At 41.9% G+C, this 12,937-nt stretch overlaps 2 protein-coding genes across 3 annotated transcripts in view; one reads left to right on the top strand and one right to left on the bottom strand.

The window, feature by feature from the left end:
* The window catches only part of LOC311108193 (nuclear receptor coactivator 1-like), an 86,543-nt gene extending 77,851 nt beyond the window's left edge, over positions 1-8,692 (top strand). For both annotated transcript variants that reach the window (XM_084150813.1, XM_084150814.1), the window contains 4 exons: positions 69-456; positions 730-904; positions 2,810-2,996; positions 3,204-8,692. In XM_084150813.1, the coding sequence (XP_084006939.1) occupies positions 69-456; positions 730-904; positions 2,810-2,996; positions 3,204-3,371 (918 nt within the window). In that variant the 3' untranslated portion in view covers positions 3,372-8,692. The remainder of the gene's footprint in view (positions 1-68; positions 457-729; positions 905-2,809; positions 2,997-3,203) is intronic.
* Positions 8,693-8,856: 164 nt separating this feature from the next.
* Positions 8,857-9,970, bottom strand: LOC311108116 (putative peptidyl-tRNA hydrolase PTRHD1). The gene is made up of 2 exons (XM_084150753.1): positions 9,731-9,970; positions 8,857-9,433 (listed from the first exon to the last, which is right to left on the bottom strand). Exons 1-2 carry the CDS (start codon positions 9,938-9,940, stop codon positions 9,263-9,265), a joined length of 381 nt encoding a protein of 126 aa, XP_084006879.1. The 5' UTR covers positions 9,941-9,970; the 3' UTR covers positions 8,857-9,262.
* Positions 9,971-12,937: the final 2,967 nt, after the last annotated feature.

The following is a 12,937-nucleotide window of genomic DNA, read 5'->3' as shown; positions in this document are numbered from 1 at the left end:
TTGTGAGGGCTGTTTTGCGGACAGAAAGTGTCTCCTATAAGTCCCCTATCCTCTCTGTCTCTCTCCAGCCTCCTCTGAACGCCCAGATGCTGGCCCAGAGGCAGCGGGAGCTCTACAGTTTCCAGCACCGCCAGAGGCAGCTCCTGCAGCAGAAGGTCATGTTGATGAGGCAGGGCATGGGGACCGGGGGGCCTATTGGGGCCACCAGGGGACAAAAAGGACCCCAGCCACAGCAACAACAGTTTAGCTACCCTCCAGGCTACAGCCCCATGTCAGGAAACCCACCCAGCACCCCCTGCCTATTCAACCCCATGGGAGGGCCCCTGGACCCCAAGCTGTCGGGCCTGGCCCCCTTGGGCAGCCAGGCAGCCATGATGGGGGGGATACAGGGACAGTTTGGGGGGGGAGTGAACTCGGCGGTCCAGGCTGGGCTCTTCCAGCAGTTTGGAGGACCAGGTGAGTGACTAGGCTACCTAGGTTTCCACCATAATCACTGCTAGATTATGTCTGGTTGGTGGTTCTGTCTCTATAACATCAGAAATTGTCAGTACAATGTGCTGTTAATATTGATATCAAAATAGCATATAATGTGCTGACATTGTCAATATCAAAATGTGATGCAGACAGGATCCATAGAAAATGGAATACAGTGCTGCTGGCAAATATCAATATGAAAATGGTTTAGACTCTAGAATGTTCTAACACTATCTCTCTGTCTTTTCCTCAAAGGTATGGTCCAGCAAGGAGACCCCTCGTTCCCTCCAGAGCTCAGCCCCACCAGCCCCCTGCTGTCCCCTCAGAACTCCACCTCCCAGAGTCCTCTGCTCCAGCTGGCCCAGCCTCCTCCTGGGTACCAGTCACCTGACATGAAGAGTTGGCAGCAAGCTGGCATGGGCAGCAACAGGTGAGGTGGCCAGAGCCATGCCTGTGTAAACGTGTAAATTGCATAGCCCGTTGTTGACTTAGCATCTACATAGAAATGACATGGTCAGATGGTTATTATATAATAATTAACTGTTTGTTTCTTAGATAATTATTTCTAACAAGCACTTATGTAACATTATACCAGATGTGTTTAATTATTTGAAGTCTATATATTTATTCTATATATTGTCTTGGTAGTTACAGTGGGGGAAAAAAGTATTTAGTCAGCCACCAATTGTGCAAGTTCTCCCACTTAAAAAGATGAGAGAGGCCTGTAATTTTCATCATAGGTACACGTCAACTATGACAGACAAATTGAGATTTTTTTCCCCAGAAAATCACATTGTAGGATTTTTTATGAATTTATTTGCAAATTATGGTGGAAAATAAGTATTTGGTCACCTACAAACAAGCAAGATTTCTGGCTCTCACAGACCTGTAACTTCTTCTTTAAGAGGCTCCTCTGTCCTCCACTCGTTACCTGTATTAATGGCACCTGTTTGAACTTGTTATCAGTATAAAAGACACCTGTCCACAACCTCAAACAGTCACACTCCAAACTCCACTATGGCCAATACCAAAGAGCTGTCAAAGGACACCAGAAACAAAATTGTAGACCTGCACCAGGCTGGGAAGACTGAATCTGCAATAGGTAAGCAGCTTGGTTTGAAGAAATCAACTGTGGGAGCAATTATTAGGAAATGGAAGACATACAAGACCACTGATAATCTCCCTCGATCTGGGGCTCCACGCAAGATCTCACCCCGTGGGGTCAAAATGATCACAAGAACGGTGAGCAAAAATCCCAGAACCACACGGGGGGACCTAGTGAATGACCTGCAGAGAGCTGGGACCAAAGTAACAAAACCTACCATCAGTAACACACTACGCCGCCAGGGACTCCAATCCTGCAGTGCCAGACGTGTCCCCCTGCTTAAGCCAGTACATGTCCAGGCCCGTCTGAAGTTTGCTAGAGTGCATTTGGATGATCCAGAAGAGGATTGGGAGAATGTCATATGGTCAGATGAAACCAAAATATAACTTTTTGGTAAAAACTCAACTCGTCGTGTTTGGAGGACAAAGAATGCTGAGTTGCATCCAAAGAACACCATACCTACTGTTAAGCATGGGGGTGGAAACATCATGCTTTGGGGCTGTTTTTCTGCAAAGGGACCAGGACGACTGATCCGTGTAAAGGAAAGAATGAATGGGGCCATGTATCGTGAGATTTTGAGTGAAAACCTCCTTCCATCAGCAAGGGCATTGAAGATGAAACGTGGCTGGGTCTTTCAGCATGACAATGATCCCAAACACACCCGGGCAACGAAGGAGTGGCTTCGTAAGAAGCATTTCAAGGTCCTGGAGTGGCCTAGCCTGTCTCCAGATCTCAACCCCATAGAAAATCTTTGGAAGGAGTTGAAAGTCTGTGTTGCCCAGCGACAGCCCAAAAACATCACTGCTCTAGAGGAGATCTGCATGGAGGAATGGGCCACAATACCAGCAACAGTGTGTGAAAACCTTGTGAAGACTTACAGAAAACGTTTGACCTGTGTCATTGCCAACAAAGGGTATTTAACAAAGTATTGAGAAACTTTTGTTATTGACCAAATACTTATTTTCCACCATAATTTGCAAATAAATTCATAAAAAATCCTACAATGTGATTTTCTGGATTTTTTCCCCCTCATTTTGTCTGTCATAGTTGACGTGTACCTATGATGAAAATTACAGGCCTCTCTCATCTTTTTAAGTGGGAGAACTTGCACAATTGGTGGCTGACTAAATACTTTTTTTCCCCACTGTATAATGACCAGAGATAGCAGCTGAAAGAGGAGTGTACATAAAACCACTGGTACCATAACTTTGTGTTCTGTCTGTGTGTCAGCTTATTCAGCCAGTCTGGTCAGACGACGCCCCAGGCCTTTGGGCAACAGGGGGTCTACAACAACATGAGTATCACCGTGTCAATGGCAGGAGGCTCAGGGGGGGTGGGCTCGCTACCTCCCATGGGACCACCCGTTGGCCTGGGCAACAGTAACCTTGGCAACGTCAGCTCCATGTGTAACGATCAGGTGAGGGTGCCACACCTAAAGTCAGCCGCCTCAACTTAGAGGAAGTCGAGTAGAAAAGCAGTAACAGACCATCTAAGCTGCCCTTTGACCAAAACTGATGTGGTGAACCATTTCACTAAGGCCCTCCTCCTTTCGCTTTCATTTTCTTCTATTCTCCTCCCTCCTTCATCCACTGATGTCTTCCTCTTTCCCTCCTCTCCTCATCAGGTACAGCAGGTTCAAGTGTTTGCCGACGTCCAGTGTACGGTGAACCTGGTGGGCAGCGACTCCTACCTGAACCAGTCGGGGTCCATAGGCCCCCAGAAGAGCCCCCAGGGGCCTCAGAGCAGCCAGTCCCAGCAGAAGAGCCTCCTCCAGCAGCTCCTCACAGAGTGACTCCTCAGCTCAGCCGCCTGCCAGGGGAAAGGTTCTCCGCAGACCACCAACCTCTTTTCTTTTTCACCTTTGGTTTTAGACAGCTACCTGCCGGACTGGTTAGGAGGGCCCTAGGAGGGAGACTGAGGTCCAGGTAACAGCGTGTCTGTCTACCTGCCTGACAGCCTCAGCCCGTACCGTAAGACCGCAACGATCGTTCAGCACTCATTCCTGGTTACCTACTTTCAACACAAAGTCTGCTTCCTGTGCTGAGAAAGGAATCAGGTTCCGGTTTTGCAAAGTCGTCGCGGTCGTCAAAACATGACCTGGTTCTTGATTGGCCCGTTCCATCAGGCCGTCGCAGCAGTGCGTTTTGGGAGTGCGAGCAGCGTGCAGCTGAGCTCAGCTTTGGGTGGTTAACCCGTCGTCTCGCCTTTTTGCCTCGCGCGGGGCGGGTGGGGAGACGTTGTGGGGACAACGTTTTGGGAATGTTCGGTTTTTAACCTCTGCAATGGGAAGCTCAGTTTCAGCTGGATCTGTGACTGACTGGCTCTCTCCACTGCAGTGCCTGATGGGAGGAAATTCCCAGCTCTCGTTTTTGTTTCTCTGTTCTCGTCGTCTGCGTCGTCAGGACAACAAGCATCACGGCCAGGATGGGAGACTGCTCTGCTCAGTTGGCAACACTGTCTTTCCTGGGAGGGCATTTTCAAACTACCAGACTGTCAAACTAACTGCCTGTCCTACAAATTTTTCTCCCCAGCAGCTGTGAATACGAGCCACATTGGGCTCTCTTTGGCCGATCAGTGTTTTTTTTGCCATGTAGAACCGTGCAGCTGGGTAATATTGTCCAGCAAAGATGAGATGTGTTCACACCATCTACTTTCCTTTCAAAGCGTAATTTAATTACTCTAAAAAGCAACTGTCATTTTGAGCTCAAACTACACATTGTGATTCATTGCAGGTTTTTCCCCCCCTTTTTACAAAATTGGAGAGTCTAATATGTCAGTTATCATTTTTTAAGGCGATGTTTGGCATTCTGAAAATGTAACACTGCTAAATGTTGTTGTTGTGGGGAAACTGGCTCTGTGTTCTGTAATTGTGAAAAAAGAAAATCTTGGTATAAGAATTTTTGCGATTTATTTAGAAATGGCTAGCTCTGCTCTTTTGGCATCCCATTGAATGTTTCAATATCCTTAAATTAACCTAAAAAAAAACAAGAGTGGGTTATCAATATTACACAATGACATGAATATGTTGTAACTTGTAACCGTAGTATTTCCTCACTAAGAAGTGATGGATGTTGAATGGGGTGTTGTCTTGGAAACACAGTTCTCTCTCTCCTCCAACTCTGCCCGTGATGATGTCACTCCACTGGCCGCACACTACAGCTCTTTTTGACTGCTCATGTGACTACTGTTGCCCAGTCAGACACTGTCTATCAGCGCTAACCTCTGTTGATATTTACTATACATATTCGTTCACATAAAGTCCTGCCAACAAACACAATGTTTTTATGGGGGTAAACAAACAAGAACCTATTAACAAGCAATAACCATAATTAAAGAGACAAAAGAAAAGTTTTGCGACGTTGTAATGATAATTAAAAATCAAGTCTACTTTGGCTTTTGGCTTTTCTGCTCTATCCCGGGTATCTGTATTTCTGACTAACAAGGCTTTCTAAAGGATAACTGTTATGATCCAACTAGATGTCTCACTGCTGTGTATATACAAGGTATTTCACAAAGTGTGCAACATTACCGAGCACACCTAATAACCGAGGAGGGTTAGGGATGATCAGTTGAAATAGCATGCATGATCACCATCCTCCTTCTGAGACCTCAAACTGAACACCAACTCAAACTGAACGCCAATGTTCTATGATTTGTGAATCACTTTGTGTACAGTTTCAATGGCGTCTGTGCGTGTGCTTTATACTGTACCCAAACAGTGGCTCAGGCATCCTCACCATACAACTCAACCTGAAAATGGCATCATTTCGTGTGATGTCGATTCCAGTTGACATGAAAAGCTGGTAGAAATTTACAATTTGGATACTTTTACAGAAAAAAAAACATTTGTGAAACAGATAAACCTTGATTTTACATACCAATTGTTCCTGTGTATTTTAAGACACGTCAAATGTTGCTTTGCTTTTACCCTATTGCATATATAATTAGATGACGTATTTCAGTTTCTTTCTCTTCTGATAATGTTACATTTTTATTTTCTATTTGAAAGGGCCGTTGGCTAACAGTTAGTATTTATCAAGGTTAAAACCATTCCTGAGCCACTGTTTGGTTTATGTAAATAAACATACACTTTACAAAACACACGGAAGAAACACAAATGAACAGAATGTTTGTGGAAGGATTTCATTTGTTTTCAGTATACATTTGTACTATATGGGGTACAAGCTAAAGGTTTCACGCTCACAGAAGTATTACAAAGGATACATGTCCCTTTCATCTTCTTCACATTCCTGTATAAATAGTGGTAATAGAACTACATCAAATGTAGATGTTAATCTGATCTGTTAATATCAACTGTTTATCATTTGGGATATAATATGCCAAATTCAAAGCACCATTAGACGATGCTCATTAACAAACAGATATTATTTTAAGCAAGAGCCGCTCAATGGCAAAGACAGTCCATTCAGTACAGGTACAAGGTAAATATTTGAACTGGTTCTTCAACATGTTAACATGTATATAACAGACAATGTGAATATGTATTTGTTCAGAATCAACAAAATGTAGTGCTCCAAGTTTGTGGTATTAACTACTCGCTTCCATTTATTTTTTTGTTTTGTTTTATGTATATGACTGTCTGAGTGTGTGTATGTATGTGATTTAATACTGTGTATCTGGTGTTTAAGATGGAAACCGATAATGTCCGGATTTGATTTATCCTTCGTTTTAGATACCTGCAAGTTTTCCTGTGGGTGTTATTCAGATTGCTCTTTATGTGAGAGAATGGTTTAGCGACTGCTGAATGTGATTTTACTGAGAAGCAGCGTGGATTGGCTTTTGTACGGGTTAATTTAAAAAGGCCATATTATTTAATTTATCTGTTATCAAAAAGTTTAAACAGATCTGAGAAAGTGGAACCTTGGATTCTGAGAAGCATTGCTTCGGTAGTTAAGTGGGCTTTTGTAGATCGTCTCATTGTAGTTTTTGCATTTTCAGAAGTAATGACCAAAGCTTCAAGATGTTTAATTCATATCATATGCAAGCCTCATGCAATTGATTGAGACAAAATGTAGCGTTTGTTCACTTTTCTAAAAGGGAATAGTCTCATACCTATACATACTAGCTCCTCTTTGACCACAGTACTAATTTGTGATAGTTTGTGCTTTGCATGTTTGTCCTTTATTTCCTTTTCGACATGATTTGGCCTAAGAGCTATAGTATTTTTATGTAACTTGTATTCTTTGGAATTTCCCAAAGTATGATCAGTTAGAAACGTTTTCTCCCTGTTGACATTGACTCCTAGCAAAGATGCAAAAAGTAATGTAGGGCCTGACGTGCTGTCACTGTTTACAGGAAGAGAGAACGTTGCAACAGCTAGCTATGCACCTTAGCGAAAAGCATTTCTTTCACACTGATTTAAGTATTCAAAGCCACACTAGAATCTGAATCAATTATTAAAATCATGGTATTTTCAGTAATTAGTTTCTTGAAGAGAAGAAAATAACTACCTAACTTACTTTCGTTTTTTTTACTTAAACTAATGTTGTTGATAATTGTCTGAACTTGTGGGTCTGATCAATCAACTGAATCTCATAAAAATATTAAAATGTATTTAGCTGAATACTTTATACCAAATTTGAGGTGCCTCTTGTATATATTTTCTGCATAGAGGACTGATCCTTGCTGTTTGATGATAATGTTCTTGTTAATGAGGATTTTCTTATCTTTACCTTTATAAAAACAAGTTTGCTGTATTTTACATGACTTTTTTACTAAATATCTAAATATTCCAGGAATTTGCAAGCAATACAATCTAGTTTTGCACTTTATATCAGAATTATTAAGAGGAAACAGGCCATCATGAATACTGCTCATGTTCAAATCAGATTACTATTTCATAATTACGATTATGACGAAAAAAAAGAAATCCCCTAAATGTAATAGAAAGTAAAATATTGATTTTACTTTTCTTTAGTAATCCTAGTAATTTCTCAGGTTCTTAAAAACAAAGAACTTGGTTGTATAGCCCATCAATATGATGACAAAAGAGAAGTGTACATTCTCTACTACTAATCTATGTAGTTTCAGTTCTCTGCCACAGATCCTGTATCTAAACTATGCCTATCTTCTTCAGGTGATCCACTGCCCCTTCCCTCGGCCATCAGCTAACTAACGCGCTTACACTCATACGTCTTGTCTTGCAGCAGCTTTAACTGTTCAAAACATTCCCCCTCAGCTATGCTCCCTGAAATAATTGTTATGTTTCTAGGCTTAGTAATTCCTACCAAGCAGTAACAGCCCTACATACGTTTACTGCTATCCCTTTCGCATTTCTTCACCTCCTTGTCACATACTGTCTAATACAGAAGTAACATCCTTAGATAGTTAAGAGTACTGCACTCTACCCTACACAGGTATTACCTCTCAACTGTTAGATTATTGAAGCAACTGTTTGCTGATGATGTTTGTCAATTATTGTAAGTGCTGCCTTATCGAGACTGAAGTTGGTTGTGGTTGGAGAAGTCAAAAGTTTGTATCTCGCCACTTGTAAGGGCAATGATTTCTCATTGAAACAAGGTTCCACTTTTTCCCCTGTAAAATTAATATAAATAAATATATATATATATATATATATATATATATATATTATACATTTTACACATTTTGTCCAGTTTTGTTTATTATACTTGTGTAAACTTGTTTTTAGAGAGGATTGGAGCAGCTGTGTAGGACAATATGAATGAAGTATCTGGAAGAATTATGCATGTTTTTATTTCTGTGTCCAGGTGTAATACCTGGGATAAATCCTACCTTTTCTTAGGACATCGTAAACAATCAGTCTCAGGCTGGGTCCAGTACCTACAGGGGGTTCCCCCTGTAGGCTGAAAAACAAACTGTTTTTGCATCTACTGAAACAGTCTTACTTGTCTGTCCATTTTTTGGGAGGTATGTGGCTGCTCAGACTGGGATTAGTTCAACGTTTACACACTTCTACACATACACAAACACCTCGTGCGTTCGGTCCCTCTGTTGCTTTTCCAAGGTGAAGATGCTGACCTTGAAGGAAATGATGCTTTGACTAACAAATCTATAACATCCATGAATGTGAGAATGCAACACATTGCAATAAAAGCACCATTTAAAACAGGATATGTAATGTTGATTGATTCTGTCTTTTATTACTATATACTTTACTCTTAATTTCATTGTCACTACATTGCCACCAGCTACATTATCTCCTTTAACCTCAATTTATTGTAAGGAGCATATTCTGTGTATTGTCATATGTGACTAATAATACAATACACAGAGTAATTAAAATCATGTTTTATTGCATCTACTATGTTTGTAAACAGATTCCACTCGCCAGCAGCTAGAGAAAGACCTTACATAACCTGTCACCAAGTCCCCCTTTCATTGAATCACAAGATATGTGGCCACATCAAATTACATGGACAGACATCCACTCTTTAAATTGCCATTTTATGGCATGATTCAGTGAGTGATGTCTCCCTGTTACTGTAGGACAGATAACTGACACTGTGTTTATCAGAGTGAGATTATTCCTTGTGAATCTGGAGCACAGACACTGAATGAAGGTTCATCCCCCTTCAGCATCACCGAGATGCACAGGTCAACCCCAAAAATACCATCTTAACTGGTGTGGAGCCATGGTCCAGGCTCCATTCACCACATGCATGTTACAGGGGTCCCTCTGTGTCATTTGAACAGTTTAAACTTGCGCAGCAGAGGATGTACAGTGTCTTTAGGGTAAGGCTTCAGTGCCAGGCAGGTGGGGAAGTTCTCTGGCTGTTCGATCCACAGCTTGTGAGCAACCCCCTTCTCTGTCAGCGTCTCAGACAGGCTGGACAGGGAGGCCTGGTCCGGAGCCTGACAAACACGGATGAAGAGGGAGAATCCCATCGCAAGCATTAGTTTTCTCTACATCTCATACCACTGCATAACTTCCATCCTACTATATTTACGTTACATAAAGAAACGTACAAAATATTTTGTATTGAGAGGCTACTTTTATGCAGTTTGATATGAGCCAACTGTGCGCATGTGCAGTCAATAGGAAACTTGTTTTGCGCACTACGGAAAAGATTGGCATGTCGATTTAGTTCACTATTAGAAGTATAATGTTGATAAACTTGCTAACTAATACAGTAACACAGTCCCAGCTACCTGAAGCACCACTTTGTGCATGCTATCCAGTTCTGCCAAGTACTCCTGCGTGTCTGGATCGTTGTAGTTAAGATGAATGGCGGCGGTGGCAGCATGGCAGGCTTGCGATATAACAGCTCCCAATGGCCAGGACAACGTATGGACCAAATCTGACCGGACCACAACATACTGGACAAGGCAACTGGGGGCTGCGGTTCCTGACGCCGCCATCTTCAGTCGGTAATGGTGCCGTGAGGCAGCTAAAAGGCTCTTGCTGGCTTTGCTGCAAATTATGGTTTATTTATCTTCCGGCAAGTTCCGGGTAGGTACTTGCATGCCACCTTATGGCCAAAGAACTAGACACATCTTTATCTAAAATCTATGTACAATGGCTTGCATTGCATGACGGCACAGCAGAAACCTGACCTGTTGCATGTCGTAGCCCAGTTATCAAATTATCATGTTGTGGCATGTATGATCTGGAAACTGATGTTTATGCCAGGCAAATCTGCTGCTAATGGGGTAGATTATTGTGCTCTAAAGGTTGGCCTGTTTTTGTTACCCTCATCTGTCCAGGCCAGGGCCACAGACACCTGTAGTCCCACATGGAGGAATCCTGTTGTGGAGGACCCTAACGAAAAGACTGCTGTCCAGTGCCCTGTATCCCAAGGTGGCATGGGTCAGTGTAAGACCAGGGTGCTTGTTACAGTGAGATACTGTTCTATTACTGGTACATACTGTTACTGTAGCTATATTTTATCTCTGTTTTACACTGTCCAGTATTATCCATTAGAAGGCCATGTGGTGTGTTCATATGAGACACACATTGCTCCATCAAGCAAGGTTTCACTTCATTTCCATTAAAACATAAACACACATCAATCTCATAGATTCTCTGCAACCTCATCTAAATTGTCTTGCAACTTCTGTAGTCTAAACCACGTGACGACATGACTCACTTCAAATGAATAAATTGTCAAAATATAAATCCTTTTATTTGAATTTGTTTGATTTGATTTAGAAAGATGGAACGCTTTATCTCACAGTCCTCTTAACAGGAATGTAAACTTGTTCATGAGCTGTACATGTGTGATTGCAGGTGTTCAAGCGGTGACAACACTTTCTGTTGATTTTCATTCAACGATGGATGTACCACAAAGAGGGTATGCTATTATGTCTATTGTTAATGTACTCATTTATGTTCATTAGTAATTTTCACATTTGCTTTAGGCTAGATTTCGGATGTTCCGTCATATAGCAGATGATGATGATTGAAGCCCATTTTTGAAACACTGGCATTACATTATTTCAACATAGAACCACAGGATTTGTAAGCAAATTTAAGTTTCAACACTTGCAGAGTTTTGACTGTCTTGCACATTTTGGGATTACCACTGAATTGTGGTTAAGCATTAACACGTTAAAGTTTAGGACAGTTTCAATTGGAGTCTACTTTGCGTTGGATATGATATCCGCCATTATGACTCAGCCATGAACGTGTGCTTTATTTCGACAACAGCCCCATCCTGACTGGATAGGTCTTCAGAGGATACTTGAACGTTTAATTGCGGAAGGTAGGCCTTTTTTTACATTATAACTTTAAAAGCATCACTCTTTCCTTTTTTAATAAACTTCACATTTGTATTACAGCTGGGCAGTTGGCAGGACCCACTAGGTATGGAATCGATAAAACAATCATAGTGCTACACAGTTGGCATGATGTGGAATGTCATTCCAAATATCCTTATTTCTATCAAGTATCTGATTAATCAGATTATGTCACTGTCAAAAAATCTGCTATTGTATGCAAAACAGAATGGATTCAAACCAATGTATATTTCTGTGTTTCTACATTTTCCAGCACTGATGATATGATTAACTTGAGTTACCTGTTGGCTGGGGGAAGCTATGGTGCATACCAGTTCAACAATACTTGTATTCTAGACTCCATTTTGGCTGGAATTCATGTTCTTGCCAAAATGTATCCCCAAATTCGAGATTTGTTCACGAGGGATAACAAAATCAATGCGGTTATACGTTTCCTAGACTGCGCTAAGGTCAATGAGGCAAAGGCACTGTGGCTTATTAACTTGAGCCTTCGTAAGGAAGAAAACCTTAAGCAAAATTAATTTGTAGATATCAGGGGCTATGTTAGAGACCACTTGACAAACTTCACTGAGCTGGTATGTGCCAGCTTTGACTATGATGACTCGCAATCAAGCTCCACACCATGTGACGCAGTTCTCAACAACATATTGAGGTAATTCTTCATTAGGTGTGCTTGCTGAAGGCAATGCACAACTGTAGATTTCTTACATACTCATTATTATTATTTGATTTATTTAGCCCGATCTAGAGCTAAAATAATGAAACCTGAAACCAACTTTAAAAAGTACAAACTGACCTAACTTAGATTGAATGGTTAAAAATAAATAATAATCTAGACCTTTCACCGTTTAAACTATCCAAACAACGTTGACCACAACCACATAACTACTGACCACAACCACACAACTACTGACCTCAACCACACAACTACTGACCACAGCTCCTGACCACAACTACTGCTCTGGTCTGCACTAGCCCTGGTCCAGCTCTGGTCCTGGGCATAGCTAGTAGCTAGCTAGCTCTGGTCCGCACTAGCTCTGGTCTGCACTAACTAGCTCTGGTCCAGGGTGTAAATAGTTGCTAGCTACCTCTGGTCCCTATTAGTGGTGGTTTAGCTCTGGTCCGCACTAACAAGCTCTGGGCCAACTCTGGTCCAGGGTGTAGCTAGCTAGCTCTGGTCCATACTAGCATTGGTCTAGCTCTGGTCCACACTAACTCTCTCTGGTCCGCACTAGCTCTGGTCCACACTAACTAACTCTGGTCCGCATTAGCTCTGGTCCAGGGCCTAGCATTGGTCTAGCTCTGGTCTGCACTAGCTCTGGTCCAGGGCCTAGCATTGGTCTAGCTCTGGTCTGCACTATAATAATAATAATAATATGCCATTTAGCAGACACTTTTATCCAAAGCGACTTACAGTCATGCGTGCATACTTTTTTTTGTGTATGGGTGGTCCCGGGGTTCGAACCCACTACCTTGGCGTTACAAGCGCCGTGCTCTACCAGCTGAGCTACAGAGGACCAGTGAAGTTTGTCATACCACTAGCTCTGGTCCAAGGCATACAGACTCGACTTAGATTTCTTCAATAAAGCTTTATGCTAGAATTGACCACAGTCACTTGTA

This window comes from Coregonus lavaretus, assembly GCF_964263955.1.
Source record: "Coregonus lavaretus genome assembly, chromosome: 33".
In the NCBI taxonomy this organism is placed as follows: domain Eukaryota; kingdom Metazoa; phylum Chordata; class Actinopteri; order Salmoniformes; family Salmonidae; genus Coregonus; species Coregonus lavaretus.
This window is presented reverse-complemented; position numbering and strand designations above follow the sequence as displayed.